The 16,468-nt window shown below is 45.5% G+C and overlaps 2 protein-coding genes and 1 long non-coding RNA gene across 3 annotated transcripts; 1 reads left to right on the plus strand and 2 right to left on the minus strand.

Moving 5' to 3' along the window:
• Positions 1-558: 558 nt before the first annotated feature.
• On the minus strand, positions 559-2,093 carry LOC146260560 (uncharacterized). Its single transcript, XR_014724794.1, has 3 exons — positions 1,209-2,093; positions 863-972; positions 559-779 (listed from the first exon to the last, which is right to left on the minus strand). It is a non-coding gene; the product is annotated as an uncharacterized LOC146260560 (long non-coding RNA).
• Positions 2,094-2,824: 731 nt separating this feature from the next.
• Positions 2,825-6,011, minus strand: LOC146260561 (anti-Muellerian hormone-like). Its single transcript, XM_084668555.1, has 8 exons — positions 5,984-6,011; positions 4,838-5,203; positions 4,571-4,744; positions 4,362-4,487; positions 4,195-4,288; positions 3,583-4,007; positions 3,202-3,479; positions 2,825-3,077 (listed from the first exon to the last, which is right to left on the minus strand). Exons 1-8 carry the CDS (start codon positions 6,009-6,011, stop codon positions 2,931-2,933), a joined length of 1,638 nt encoding a protein of 545 aa, XP_084524681.1. The 3' UTR covers positions 2,825-2,930.
• Positions 6,012-13,624: 7,613 nt separating this feature from the next.
• On the plus strand, positions 13,625-16,123 carry LOC146260562 (uncharacterized). Its single transcript, XM_084668437.1, has one exon. It carries the CDS (start codon positions 13,625-13,627, stop codon positions 15,860-15,862), a length of 2,238 nt encoding a protein of 745 aa, XP_084524563.1. The 3' UTR covers positions 15,863-16,123.
• The last annotated feature ends 345 nt before the right edge of the window (positions 16,124-16,468 follow it).

Consider the following 16,468-nt stretch of genomic DNA (forward strand, 5'->3'; position numbering starts at 1 on the left):
CTAACCCCAAGTCCTCTTCCCTCTCTAACCCTAAACCCCCGCGTGCTCCCCCTCGTCCGCGATCCTGAACGCAACAAACCCCACCCCTGGCCTAACCCCAAGTCCTCTACCTGTCTAACCCTGTGTCCTCCCCTCCTCTGGTTCTGCAGCAATGAAACACAAAGGTGCTTCTGATAGCAAACCTTTGTGGACCGGCAGCTGCGATTTATCAGACCCCGCTTCTCCAATTCCAGCCACAGCAGGATACCTCGGGTCTCACTCTTGCGCTTGGACACAAAGTTCAAGATGGCGAAGTCTTCCTCTGACGTGTTGCCAAAGCGCCGCGCACTCCTGCTCCACCCCGGCTTCTGTCCCGACTGGCCATCCCGTCTACAAGACATTGTCGGGGTTAGACCTGAGGACGCTAGGTTAAAGGATTGGAACAGAACACAAGCCATTAGTTTACAGGGGAATGCAAAATCCTTTTACAACAGTTATGACAACGCCTTGCAACAATATCTGCATTGCCCCAAACCCTATGTAGGCCTACATGCACGCTCATGATGCACCTGCAAAAAAAACACACAATCACCGTCTACACAGTACCCATTTATCTGTAACTTTGTATACGTTTATGCTGGTGCGCAGCGCGGGAAAGGGGAATACACTTGTTTCTCACCTAACATATAGAAAAAGGTTACTGTTTGTACTCTGGGTGGTTCACGACAGGTCTTCCAGCTGGGGCGAGGAAAAAATGGGGGAAGTCCTCTACTCCGGCTTGAGATGGCACTTGAGAACCACTGTGAACACATTAAAAAGGCATTATAAAAAAGGTTTTGTACACATTATACTCCCAAAGATGAAATCTCAATTGTTAGCGAACCTAATTCATGGTCCGGCAGCTACGATTTATCAGACCCTGCTTCTCCAATTACAGCCACACTAGGATAGAGGCTGGCTTTCCGACCTCTGGTTCAGAAGACTGGCCTGGTTCTGCAGCAATGAAACACAGGTACTTAGGGAGTCAGGTGGCTGAGCGGGTAGAGCATCGGCATAGTAATCTGAAGGTTGCCAGTTTAATTCCCGGCCGGTGTGCATGACGTTGTGTCCTTGGGCAAGACACTTCACCCTACTTGCCTCGGGGAGAATGTCCCTGTACTTACTGTAAGTCGCTCTGGATAAGAGCGTCTGCTAAATGACTAAATGTAAATGTACTTCTGATAGCGAACCTTCATGGACCAGCAGCTACGATTGATCAGACCCCGCTTCTCCAATTCCAGCCACAGCAGGATACCTCGGGTCTCACGCTTGCGCTTGCACACAAAGTTCAAGATGGCAGAGTCTTCCTCTGAGCACCGCACAATCCTGCTCCACCCCGGCTTCTGTCCGGACTGGCCATCCCGTCTAGAAGACATTGTCAGAGACCTGAGGACGCTAGGTAAATGGATTGGAACAGAACACAAACCATTAGTTTACAGGTGAATGCAAAATCTTTTTATAATAGTTATGACAACGCGCTGCAAGAATATCTGCATTGCTCTAAACCCTATGTAGGCCTACATGCACTAATGATGAGGGATAGTATTTATATATCAAGCCTTTTTTTCGAACACAACAAGCACTTCAACATGTGGACAGTGTTTCTCAACATGGGGGATAGTAATGGGGCGCCATTAGTTTACTTTACAATACAGAAAATACAGACGCATATTTTCTGTAGGCTACTCAGTGTATTTGTCATTGCATTTAAAGTAGTACAAAAACAAGTACTATTACGATATACGCTTAACATTACGGAGTTTAAACTAAAGGACGACAATTTAGCTAGGCTAGCTCTTTATAACTTTATCTTCCGTTCCCACATTTAGCTAGCTACAGTAACAGTTAAACCAACTGACTTTCATGAAGATTACATTTTATATTACATTTACTCATTTAGCAGACGCTCTTTTCCAGAGCGATATTAACATAAAACCGTCCTATATTTTCATACTGTCGTCAATCCAAAGTGAGGTTCTAATCGTCCACATGGCTACATTCACTTAAAGTATCCAAAGCGCACAATACTCCATGTACTCCGTTCAGTTATTTACACCAAGTGCCTCCACAATGGCCGTGCATCCAGGTTACTGCTCAGAACGTGACGTCGGTGAAAACCTTCTATTTGTAAATACATGCTTTTAGATGTATTCTAGCGGTTTTGTCACCGTGGCCTGGATTACTTACCATAACTAGCCGATATATATATAGAGCCGAAATTAGTAACTAAGATTGGGGCCAGGGGCTTCCTCGGCTAAGTACTATGTACTGCTATTTAATCATGTAAATACAAAAAAATATATATATATCCCCCTGGCCCCCTATTTTTTGTATATATTGAGTCTGGAAACACACAACCTTATTAGGAGGACATTTGATAATGGTTTTAGATCAATATTTATTCTAGTGTCACCGTGACCTGGATTATTTACCGTAATCATCCATACATATAGAGCCGAAAAGTAATCTAAACTATGGGGGGTCAAGGGATAAATACAAATCATTTGTGATATATTCCTTGGCCCTTCACATATTGGAAACACACACAGACAGGCTGGAAACAAACACACACACATACACACACACAATCGACTAAACCTGTTATTAGGATGACATTTTGTAAGGCATATGGTCTCTTGCAGTAATAATGTCCTGTTGCAAATGAAGGCTTTTAGTGCAGCCATCATGCACATCATCATGTCATAAATCATGAATGCATTCACATTCAAATTTTCAGGATATCTCAAAAGGTGACAATAATTACAAGAGGTCCTGATTATTTTTAAATACACTTTATTAAAACGTACTACAGAACTGAAAGCGATAATTTAGGTGGGGCGAGGGAGGGTTGGGGAGGGTTTCTTGCACTGGTGTGACCAACTCTCCTCCTCTCCACCCTCCTCTTTTCCTCTTTAGCGACAGCCACACTTCTTGGCCACCATGTTGTCCTTTATGCTGATGGTGGCTCCGTTGTTGGCATCCAGCTCCACCACTGTCAGGGGGCCGTACTCCAGGGGCACACAGCAGGGGCTTCGTCCCAGCTCCAGCCCTCTCTGCACCTGCACACAAACAGGCTGGTCAGAGCTGCACTTCCACCTTGTTCCTACACTGAGTAGGGTGGAGGGTAAGGTATAATGAACATGGTGTAAGTGTAGTGTACAGTATGCAGGGTGTGCAGGATACCTGGCTGTTGAGCAGCATGACATGGTTGTTGCCGTTGACGCCCTGCAGGATGGGAAAGTGGCAGCTGCCCTCACAGTTTTTGATGTTGGCGTGCGGCGGGTCCCTGAAGAAGCTTTCTAGGGATACGGTCAGACTGTGCAGCTGGCAGACGGAGCTCCGCTCAGGGGATGCTCGCGCCACACGCAGGCCCCGCTTCACCTCCCGCTGCCCCTGAACCATGTGCAGGGCCTTCAGCAGGAGCAGGGCCCGATACTGTCTCTCTCTGGAGCAACCCCCACCTGGGGGTGGGGACACCCCCCGTTACTGACACACACACACTCACCAAAGACAGATCAAAGACAAATACAGATCTTTATGAGCATCTTAATCAAGAATGTGGACCTTTATGCAGTTCCTCTCCTGGCCTGGGGAGGGCGCTGAGCTCCTGCAGCCTCCACAGCCTGTCCATACCGCTGAATCCAAGCTCCTCCCGCCCCAGCCGGCCCACGGCCTCCGCCAGCCGCAGCCTCAGGGTCTCCAGCAAGACGGGGGTCAGGGAAAGCTCCCCACTTTGGCCCCCCAGCAGGGCCCCCCCCTGCCCCCCCAGCACTGGCCTCCTCTGGGGGAAGGAGAACAGTCTGGGGCCAGAGGAGTTGATGAGGCAGAGGAGGAGTGCCTCACTGGAGGAGGGGCCCAGGGGGAGGGGGGGCAGGGAGTTCAGGGATGCCAGGGGGAAGGGGGCGGAGTTCTGGAGGGGCACTTGTGGGAGCACCTCAGACAGGAAGCTCTGGAGCTCACACAGGAAGCCGCATGGCTCCGGTGTCTCTCTGGGGAACACAGATGAACAACTCTGAACTCAGGAGGAATCATCAAGTCATGGTTTGGCAATTCTGCAATTCTGTGACATAATACAATTTGGATGTCGCTTTGGACAACATAATCTGCTATAAAAATGTAAATTTAATGATGAGCTGGCTTAGAAAGTGATTTAATTGTGAAACAATGAAACTTCACCTCTTTCCTGTCGCTCTATCCAATGATAACAGTAGCAGAGGGGTTGATGTTTCTCCACCAATCAGAATACTTTGTAGCTCAGACAACTTTTTCCCTGCAGAGAGAGAAGGGGTTAGAGAGGTTTAACTAGCCAAAAAAGTGGATCTGAACTTCAGATGAAGTATAGCTGAACATTGGTTCATGCCTGATTCTGTTTCCGGTGTCTTCAATGTGACAGAAACTCTCCATTTGTGGCCCCCTGAAGGCTGTCCAGTCAGAACCAGGTACTGGGTCTTCGATGACAGACACAGCGTCTGGGAGACACAGAAACATTTAAAGTCAAGACCACAATTTCCCTGGCCTGGGGGCGGGGCCTAGGAGATGGGTGGAGCCTCACTTGTGTAGGAGGTTGAAGGGCAGGGCTGGTGAAGGAGACCTCCATGTCTGAGGTTGTCATGGGAACACTGAAAGCCAGGGCAAGGACAGGATGCAGCTTCAGGAGCGGAGAGAGGGGGAGGTGAAAGTTCAACACCAGCCGTCCTCGTCCTCCTCCTCCCTTCTCCTCCAACAGCTCTGTGTGAATAAACAAAATTAAAACATGTTATTAAGATGCATGATGTGCTGAATATGAACCGAGTGAGGCCGGGTGTGTCTCCGTGGTGACCTGTTTCAGGGTGCATGACACGCAGTCTGTCTCCAGCACCAACCAGCCGTGCCAGGGCAGCGACAGGGCTCCCCTCCGACCCCGGGCACACTCCAAACCGGACCAGAGCCTCCTGGCCCCCCTGCCCCCCTCGGGGGGGCCAGCCCTCCCTTAAGGCTGAGAGCATGTGTTCCAGGGGGCCTCGTCTGGGGGCTCCAGGGTGGAGTGAGGAGGGGGCTTTATGATGGTCTGAACCTTCAACTGCAAGGGATGTGCTGACCAGAACCAGCTGCAGGGCCAGAACTAGGCAGCGGTTCAGGGTCAGCCCCCTCCAGGGACTGGCAACCTCACTCAGACTCTGGAGAGACAGGAGACGCTTGTACGACACTGGGGGAGAGAGGAGAACGGGGAGGATGGAGAGAAAGAGAGGAATCTCACTGGACTGATATTCCATTGTATGGCTGTGAAATGCAGGAGAGTGTTGTACAAGTGTTTTACTTATATGTCCTTGCCGGCTCCAAGTGTGGGCTGGGTCGTGTCCTGCAAGATAACACAGAAAGAGTCTAATTTAAGGTCTCAGAATCAGTAGCTCTTCCTGCCAATGCTGCAAAACGCGAGCCGTCTGTGTACATTAATGAACATTAACATGTAAATGCACCCAATTATAGCAAAAAAGCTAGTAGCTACTTTAACGCCCAGAATCAGATTTGTACCCAGGTTTTTTTGTGTCAGATACTTTTGTTTGTTTGTTCACACACCTAAATAGCCCTTTAAATAAAATAAAAAAATCCACCCCCACCCCCCTTTATACATCAAAACAACCTTTTGACTGACTATGGAATATATGCAAACCCACTTTGATGACATTAGGAGCACTAAGTCTACCCTATCATTCAAGTGGGGAGGGGAACCATAATATCTTTACATTTTATAACATTTTATAACCCTATAACATTCAAAACAAATGTATGTACATTTAGATATTTCTTGTATGTATCATACAGCTAAAACAGCCTGGGGTGAAAATGACCCCAAAGAACATCAATGTTACAAAATGGGTAGAAGACACTTAAAAACATATAATCATGTTAAGTCAAATCAAAAAGTCATTCAATAAGAAGCAACAATAATTATGTTAAACATGACCCCAAGAAAAGAGTGAACTACCTTTCTGGATCTTGCCTTCTCTTTGCATTGCATGAGCACCATGTAACATGTATGTGAGAATAATGTAGGCTTTAATAGGATTGAAAGATTATAGCCTTTGTTCTGAAGTGGAGTCCACCAGTACACGCCACCAGTTCTTCGAAGAATGTTCCTTGAACACATTTTTTTTAAATTAGAGTTACAACTAGGGATGCATTTGGGAACTAATGTTCTTGAACCGATCCTCAATGTCCTGTCATAAATGATGTGTGTGTGCACTGTGTTTAACTATTGTAATCACATTGTCAATAGGCCTTGGAACGAGTAAGCAGTCTCAATCACGTCAATGTAATAAAGATGAGCAGACCAAATACAATGTTGTGTGTGTTTAACATTATTGCATTATGTAACTATTAAAATAGGATACATGTAAGACAAACAATTGTACATTTTGCCATGGGTATTACATGTTTTATTTCTTGAATAAGGCTAATATGTGTACTGTCCAGCTGTCTTCAACCCTGTGTATTCCTAACTTGTTTTTTTGTAATGTTATTTATTTATTTGTACGCCACCAGGCTCCTGTATGGTCATTGACATAGTCACTGATCTGCATTTTGCACTTTTGTATTGTACTCCACCTAGGTTAGAATGGGTTATAGGGTTGAAATAGGTTTTATGTTGCATTTAGGGCTAGTATAGTGTATTATTTATTGTTATCTGTAATTTAGGACATTTTTGTATTAGGGTTAGTATAGTCGATTATTTATGTAGATAGATGTAGATTATGTTCTGTGTACTTATATGTTATGTTATGCCAGGTGCTTGCGTTGTCTTGTCTTAAGAATTTCAGTGCCCAGTCTGACCTTGTGTTGTTCTGAAAGCTATTGCTACTTATACAATAAAAGACTTGAAACTTGAAACACTATGCAATTTATGCTCATACCCATCACATTGACTAGAGGCTCTGCCCTTACTATTTGTGCTCTTACACTGCTATCTAGTGGGCACTTTACCGAACTGGGCAAAAACACTGGATACATTGTATACATTCATTCATTTAGAAGACGCTTTTATCCAAAGCGACTTCCAAGAGAGAGCGTTACAAAGTGCATAGGTCACTGATAATAACAAAAAGAGAGCCCCAAAACATTGCGAGTAGCCCAAAACATGAAGCACATATTGTAAACAACATTATTACTTAGTGATTTGCAAAACCACTGTGTGTAGTATTTCGCCAATAGTGTGAAGCTGAGAATGTGCTTATAGTTGTGAAGATCTGGTCTGCTGTTTTGCTCATTGAGGATTCGGACACTGTGGCGCGCTATGGCGAGCAGTGGCGCACTGAGGCGCGCGGTCTCTTCCAACACAACCATGCGCAAGAGCAACTCAACAATACTTTGCCAACACATTACGTGACTTAGGTCTTCTTCCTCCAGCCTCGTTGTATGTCTCGTATTGTGGGTGTGAATGTATATATATGTAACCTCTGTAACCCCACTGCACATATCTGATCACTACTTTATCAAATTCTCTGTCTCTCTCCCTCCAACTCCTCCTACCTCCCCTCCCCTCGTAACTTTCCGGCGCAACCTCCGCTCCCTATCCCCCTCCCATTTCTCCTCTGTTGTAACATCCTCCATCCCTCCCATTGACGAGTTCTCGTCCTACCCCACTAACACTGCCACCGACACCCTGTTAACCACGTTAACTGCATCACTTGACTCTCTCTGTCCCCTGTCAACCAGGCCTGCACGATCTTCTCCCTCCTGCCCGTGGCTTACGGATGTTATTCGTGAAAAGCGGTCCACCCTTCGAGCAGCCGAGAGGAGATGGCGCAAGTCCAAAGACGGTCTGGACCTTGATAAGTATCACTCCCTCCTTAAATCCTTCTCTTCTCACATAACTGGTGCTAAAACCCTCTACTTTCTTAACAAAATTAACTCTGCTTCTAACCCCCACAAACTTTTCTCTACCTTCTCCACCCTTCTTAACCCACCTCCCCCACCCGCCCCCTCCACTCTGACAGCAGACGACTTCTCCTCCTTCTTTGAGGAAAAAGTCTCCGACATTAGCAGTCGGTTCCCTAAACCCACCTTTCCTACCCCCTCACCTTTCACGACTGACCCAACTAAATGTCTAAACTCTTTCTCTCCCCTGTCCGAGTCAGAGCTCTCTGACCTCATTCTCTCTCATCGCCCCACCTCCTGCCCCCTTGATCCTGTCCCCTCCCCTCTCTTTCAAACTATCTCCCCCTCTATCATAACTTTTCTGCTCCATGTCCTAAACTCCTCTCTTACCTCTGGCACCTTCCCATCTGCCTTCAAACAGGCCAGAGTTGTTCCTCTACTCAAAAAACCCTCCCTTAACCCTGCCGTCCTCCAGAACTACAGACCGGTATCACTGCTACCCTTCTTTTCTAAAACAATTGAACGTGCTGTATCTAACCAACTGTCTAACTTTCTCTCTCAGAACAACCTGCTTGACCCCAACCAATCGGGCTTCAAGACCGGCCACTCCACAGAGACTGCCCTCCTTTCAGTCACCACTGCCCTCCAGTCTGCCAGAGCGGCTTCGAGGTCATCCGTCATCATTCTGCTGGACCTTTCTGCAGCGTTTGACACGGTTAACCACCAGATCCTGCTCTACAGACTTGGAGAGATGGGCATCACTGGCACTGCACTCCAGTGGATCTCATCCTACCTCTCGGGAAGATCCTACCAGGTCTCCTGGGGAGGCAAACTGTCAGACCCCCGCCAGCTCTCCACCGGTGTCCCACAGGGCTCCGTCCTTGGACCCCTCCTCTTCTCTCTGTACACCACCTCACTTGGACCAATCATCACCTCCCATGGCTTCTCCTACCACTGCTACGCTGACGACACCCAGCTGTACCTGTCGTTCCCCCCGACCGATCCGGGGATCTCTGCTAGGATTGAGGCCTGCCTCGCAGACATCTCCGCCTGGATGACCGAGCACCACCTCCAGCTGAACCTCGCCAAAACAGAACTTCTCATCATCCCGGCTAAACCCTCCATCTCCCACGACCTGTCAATCACCCTGGGATCTGCGACGGTGACCTCCTCATCCTCTGCCAGGAACCTTGGGGTTACAATGGATGACGAGCTCTCCTTCACGGCCCACATCGCCGCAGTCTCCCGGTCTTGTAGATTCACCCTCTACAACATCCGAAAGATCAGGAGATACCTGTCTGAGCACTCCACCCAGCTGCTAGTCCAAGCACTGGTCCTCTCCAAGTTGGACTACTGCAACTCGCTGCTCGCTGGTCTCCCAGCATGTGCAACCCGCCCTCTTCAGAGGATTCAGAATGCAGCGGCCCGCCTGGTCTACAATCTACCCAGACACTCCCATGTTACCCCGCTCCTCATCTCCCTCCACTGGCTACCCATCAACGCCCGTATCAGATTCAAGACCCTGGTACTGACCTTCCGAGCAGTGAACGGGACTGCACCCATCTACATCAAGTCTCTCCTGCAACCTTACACCCCCACCCGTCACCTACGGTCTTCTTCAGACAACCGCCTGGTGGTCCCACCGCTCAAGACTGCCCGGTCCCAACACAAGCTCTTCTCCTGCCTGGCGCCCCAATGGTGGAACCAGCTCCCCACCTCCATCAGGGACACTGACTGTCTCCCCACCTTCAAGAAAAGGCTCAAGACGCACTTGTTCCGGGAGTACAACGGCACTTAAGAATGCTTGGCTGGATTTGTTAGTTTCCTCCAGGATCACTACGACTCTTATTGAGTGACTTGTTGCTATTGTAGGTTAGATATAACGAAGTTAAGTCTTGTACTTGCTGTGTAATATTTTACTGTTGATTGTTCTTTTACAGGTACAGTCCTGCACTTTTATGGTTCATGTTGTTTTATTTGTAACTTGTATAACTACATGCTCTTATGGGTCTTCCCTTTTGGCACTTGTTTAGCTTTTTCACAATGTATGCTTCATGTTTTGGCTGCTTGCAATGTTTGGGACTATCTCGTTGTTATGTTCAGTGACCTATGCTCTTTTGTAAAGCTCTCTCTTGGAAGTCGCTTTGGATAAAAGCGTCTGCTAAATGAATAAATGTAAATGTAAATGTAAAGCCACACGCCATGAAATGAACCCCTATGAATTGACTCCCCTCTGGCCACTTTTATTGGAGGAGGTCATTTGGTCATGGCTGTAAATATGTCCTTGTGTTTGTTATGTTGATATTATTTGTATTGTTTTTGTTGTTATCAAGTATTGTCTATATCTGTTTATGGGTTTTATTCTTGTTGAAACTGAGGCAGGAGATATATTCATTGGTTGGGAAATTACTGCTTAAGTGCCTGAGGGCTATTGCACGAAACCAGGATAAGGGATTAAGTCGGGATATTCAAGTTATCCTGGATGAATTTAGCTTTGAGTTGGTTGCACGAAAGCAGGATGAATTAAACCCAGCCAAGTAACCATGGAGATTTATTCTTTGCAGCTCCTGCTCCCGAGCAGGCTAACAGCCAGGCTAAGATTAATTCTGGAGTCTCGTGTTAAATCAGCTGCCGCTCTGATCCGAAATAAACGTTTTTAACAGGTATTCCGCTGTCGTCTGAATGTGTTCTTATGTATTTTTTATTAACATGCATTACTTAAATGCTTAAACCCTACTATTGCAGTTGTTTAGAAATGGTTGATGAAGTTGCGCTTTTTCAGTTATCCTGGATTTCTTTATTCTACTTTTGTACAATAGCCCCCTGGATTGTTTGTATTTGATCTGAATAAAAAAAAAGGCGAAGTAAACACTAAAGTCACATGTGTTCCGGAGCCCTAGGTGACAGATTCCGATCTCACCAAAATAGGTGTGGCCTATAGCGTAAGATTTAGGAATATGCGTTAATGTAAAAATTACGTTTATCTTGACCACAGATGCAAAAACGTTAACTGGTCAGTAGGCTAAATTTCCGACCATTTGAATTCCTTGCCGTTGCACTCTAGCCTAGTAGGCCTATATTTTTTTACTGAAAAGAAAAAAATGACGGAACAACTTAGGGCACGTATTGAAGAATTAAAAAAACAGGCAGAGATGGAACTTGACACAATATCACGGCGACTTCTTAGACTTCGTGAGCGGTTTGGCTCCGACTTCCAGAGCAATATAATCGATGGGCCTGAAGCAGGTAGGTTAATAAGATTGAGAAATATAAAATATTATACTTGTTATTCGTTTTGATTGGTATGTTCCTGAATTAATAATAACTGGATTGGGGCCTGCAGGGACGTAGGTAATCATTCCTATAATGTTTACAGTTTTTTACAATCGCTATCACAGTTTTTTCAATACCTTTAACAATTTTTCGAAACTCTTAACGCACCAACACACCTACCACACACAATTGGCAAAACGGTTAATTTCATGCTCAAAATCACACATTGTAAACTAAACTCAAAACACTAATTGTCATAACACAAAAATATACTAAAAATGACACCATGTCTACCAAACACTAACACCCGTTCTCTTTTCACAGTAACATTCAGTCAATCATAGCACAATGTCATAAAAAACACTAACATCAGATGGAATACAGAAACTGCATTTCTCTGAGGCCACCACACATTGTAACTCCTCTCCCTCTCCCTTGCCCTTGTCCCACTCCTCTCCCTTGTCCTGGTACTTCATCTCCTTTGTGCAGGTATTACTGTACTGTATTCTTACTTTCTTCTTGTTTCTCTATATTGTTTTTTTTCCACACAAGATCAGCACAAAGAGCTCCACTTTGCAGTATATATACCATATAGTCATACGATTGAAAGAACCTCAACACCATAGTGTTTCCTAGTTGGGAATCAACTGTAATTTATAGCATTTGCATAACTTCAACCAGCTTTTTCTCAGTAGCAATGGATTAAAATACAGGGGATATATTTGTGTTTCAATTCACAATATGAACAGCTGTTTACTTTGACTTTAGCCAATAATTTAGGTTTTGAACATAGTGTTATCTGTTCTGACATACAGTGTTAAAGCATTGGTAAATTGGTCCGTAAAAATCGATTGTGTTGGTCTTGGTGGAGCTTGTGTGTAAAAGAAGTTCAAGCATTTAAAATGTGTGTTTACTCTATGCATTGTGTGTCAAAGCAACAAGAAATGTGTTAATTGTATAGCCAGCACAGGCGGATGTTCTGCTAACTGTGTCAAGAGTTTAGAAAACTTGTTAAAGGTATTGAAAAAACTGTCATAGCGATTGAAAAAAACTGTAAATAGCCTAATTCACATAGCCTACAGATTGACAAGGTTTTCTATTTGACCAACTATACGACTACTGTTTTCGAAAGTAGGCCTACATATAAGCCATAGCCTACTAATAATGTGTAATATCACGTGTGTATTATTAAACATGCCTATACTGTTACTTCCATCCACACAGCAATGCCTACCCATGATGCAGACATGCAGGTAACTAACTAGTTTTTTTTTCTTCTATTGATTGTAGTATTTGATGAGTCGTCAACGCATTTAATTCAATGAAGGAACGTGTTTACTTGCAGGGTGAAAATTCTGTTCTGGCTAGAGTGGATACGGAAAACATGAGGTATTTTTTCAGTCATGTTAACTTGGCTTTGAATTAGTAATTGTTTCCAGTGATCACAATTTAATTTACAAAATTGGAAACTATGTATCGACAAGAATAGATCAGATCTGACATTGAAAGCTATTGCTGCTTGTTGGAGAAATTAACAATGTAATGTTTTGACTACATGACTGTAGGCTTTTTTATCACCCAGGGAATGGTGAGAATGTGTTAAGACTAGAAGATGTTGGGAGTTTGTTTGTTTTAATGAGATGCAGACCATCTGCTTGACATACCTTTGTGAAGTAGCTTTTATGACATCAGGAGATCCTCTTGTTGTGTTTCACTTACGCGCAGGACGACAACGGATGCTGACCATTTGACATACACCACGACAGCTAAAGAAAACACCAGCAACCTTGCGCACCGGCGCAGTCAGTTTAACGGAGTTAAAGAATTTCTCTCTGACGAGGACGTACACATCTCTGTTCATCCAACCCGGCTGACGGCATACGAACAAGATACCTTTCTGGAGTACAGATTTGACATTGATGGTGTGGTGCTAGAGCTCCAGGACATGGCGGCTATCAAAATGCCATTAAACTATGTCTCTTTTGATAAACCGACAAAGTACAACTTGAAGCCAGCATTTCATCTGCTAAAAAAGCACGTCAGCAACAACCATGTCTACTCTGATAAGGGTTTTGCATGTCTCATGCACTGCAAAGGGATTAAACTGGCTGAATCCCAGGTAATTCACAGTAATCATTTAATTATTTGTCTTTCTTGTGCTCAATGGTGCATTCTCTCTCGCCCATTTTTTTTTTTACTTGTATGTTTGTGTGTGGTAGTTTTAAAAGCTATTACGCCCATTAGGAACTGTATGTTATTTAGCAACAGCTGAAATTGCAGGCCGGGTGACTTCATGTTCATGTTTCATGTTCTGAACACCTCACAGGGATGGAGCTTGACCGTCGCTTTGATACCCGCTGAAAGAGATGGACGTGACTGGATGAAGTTTCAGCAGAACATGGACACCGAAACACTGAAGTACTTTGTTGAAGTGCATACACAACTTACCATGTTGTTAGAAAACCTTTCATTAGACGACATGTCGCGACCCACAGTGCGGAAAAACACAATGTACGACCTGTCCAGGGTCAATGTCCTTGAACCGGACCAGGGATTTTACTTGACATTGATAGACAATGCTCTAGCCAACACAGGGAAGAACAATTCATTGAGGACCATTGTGATTTTGACCAAGTTTGGACAGAAACAAAGGTCTGACCTGAATCTTTGCCAGCTGTGTGAAGTCGCCAGGGTGAAAAGTGTTAGCATCCACACTGCTTGTGACATCCTGTCCAAGTGTGGAGATCATCATCATTTTTGGTCAAAGTACGCACTACAAAAGCTTGTAGGATTAAAGGGCAGTGTGTTCGCTGCCCTGTCCATGAGGGAAACTGTGAACTTTCAGAGCAATCTGGATGGTAAAAAAATGGACATCAGCAAGCGCCTCCAACAAATTGTAGTTTCTCCAGAACAACTGACATTCATACAGCTCTACGCAGATACTCCGCACAACAGAACACGTACATACTACTCTCATCCTGTTTCGGGGGAGATTGTTTGCTGCGGGCTTATGCACCACATGACCGCGAGGGCCATGTCAAACCGCAGCAGGGACTATTTACTTCACATGAGAGAGCACACCAGAAAGTTACAAACGCGTGTTGCCGCCAGGGTCGAAGTTGTCACGCTATGTGCAGCAAACCAGATGTGCCGTGCACTCAGTGGGAGAGACTTTTTTGATGTTCCAAAGCTGCGCGCCCTTATTGAACAGGAGCCTATGCTACTGCCTTTTGAGGAGTGTGGAGTGCCAGGAGGCAACACCTTCACCAGTTTACTGCGGGAACTGCCAACTCACCTCTGTGACACGCTACAGGCAGCCCTTGACGCAGGCCGAGGCACTGGCCGATTCACAGAGTCCTGGACTGCTTTCCAGGCCGAGATTGCTTTGGAAGTCTTCTTTTGGGGAAGGCCCTCCAGCAAGTATGACTTGGTTCTTGCTGCTAACCTGGGGCCGGCCACTGACAAGGAAAGAAGCTTAACCTGGGAAAGGGGAATCTTGGGCTTAGCTCCCGTCAACTCTGCCACTTTGGAAGACACTCCCCCTCCACTTTTGTATTGGACCAAAGATGAAAAGCAGAAGGCCCGAATTCAAAGAGTATTTGCGTTCGCGGACTACGTGGAGGCAGCTTTCCCCGTCATAGGCAAACGCCTGTTAAGAGTCGTCCTTTCAGATCTGCTGGAAAACAACAACTTGTCCCTTGAAGCATTCACCAAAAACGAACCACCCAGTTTCGGCCGTTGCACTGGCACACTCAGCACTGGTCAGCTAGTGGAACAGCTGTTAAAAGTCAAAATGTTTGCATTTCCATACACGTATGGAAGGGCGGCCGCTCTCCTGGAGGCAGCTGGTAAGCCAGTAAGAGACATCTTAGATTCCGCTTTGACTTCCCTGGCTATCACTTTTTTCCCTGCCATCAAACTGCACGACGAGACGCGCAATGTAAAGGTGAGTTGGAACAAACGGGACTACTGGAACGTGCTCGCCCCCCTGCAGAACCCGACGCCGCAAGCCAGAGCAGCTCTTTTCGAAGCAGACGTTGTGGTCGAACTGATTTCCAGAGGGCTGACCTTTGAAAAGAATTTGGCCGCCGCCAAAGAGAACGGAATGCCATGGATGCTAGCCGTGCTGGAGCGTCTGGATGGAGAGAGACGGAATCTGAGTAGGCCACAACTGGTTACTGTCTGCACTTTCCTCAGTTGTGTAGCCTTGCTGCAGCAGGGTGTTTACGTGGACTACAACAGCTTGTCCAGGCTCGAAATGGCGCTCCCCGTCACACAAGCCAGGCTCAGACTTTTGCAGATACAAAGCAAAACCATTTTACCGGGTGTAAGTAAACTGAGGATATATCGCCTAGACCACGAAATACCCTTTAAAATAACACCTCTGCAAGTGGGGCTAAGCCAGGTAAAGCCTGATGCCTGGCACGAACAACCACAACAACATCAACAGGAAGAAGACTTTGAAGACCTGCTGCGCGATGACAATCAGCAACAACAGACAGTAACCCACACGCCCAGTCTGGCCTTACCAGCTGGGTATAAAATGCGTTGGTCTTCCCAAGAACTTGACCTTGCACACCAAGCAATTCAGGCACATGGAGGAAGTGCATCAATAGCAGCATACAAGCTCTACGTCGACCTTTGCATCAATGCCAGAACACCCACACGCACTCATGATGCCTTTAAAAAGAAAGCAATCACTTTTCGGACATTCTGATGAGGCAATAGACAATATTTCAAATTGCTTCCTTAAAACTCTTTAAAATGGGTCATGTTGTGTGTACATCCTGTGAATTGTGTTTTTTTTTTTTGTTGAGGTGAATATGGACATGTTATTGTCTTAAAAAGCTTGGGCTGAAAATGTGGACATTTGACCCTACAGTTACAGTCCATTCAGGCTGTTTCAAAACTGTTAAACTAAAGTCTAATCTAATCGAATATACTTGTGTTGTGATCACTGTGTGAAGATTTTGGAAAAAGTGACATAAATGTTGAGAAATGTGTCCTAGCGTGTGTCCTTGTGTTGTTCTGTGTACATGACAAATAAAAGCTCAGCATAGATGTAAATTATGTTCTGTGTACTTATATGTTATGTTATGCCAGGTGCTTGCGTTGTCTTGTCTTAAGAATTTCAGTGCCCAGTCTAACCTTGTGTTGATCTGTGTACCTGACAAAAAGACTGACTAAAATACTTGAACATAGCGACAGTAAAAAAAAAACTGTCATTGTGCATGCTATGTGAGGATCCTATGTGCAGGAGAGGAGGACATGGACAAGGAGCTGGGGTTAGGGCTAGCATGACAGGAGACATATCTCAGGACAG

This window comes from Hypomesus nipponensis, chromosome 12 (genome assembly GCF_054491055.1).
Source record: "Hypomesus nipponensis isolate SF chromosome 12, ASM5449105v1, whole genome shotgun sequence".
NCBI classification, from domain to species: Eukaryota; Metazoa; Chordata; class Actinopteri; order Osmeriformes; family Osmeridae; genus Hypomesus; species Hypomesus nipponensis.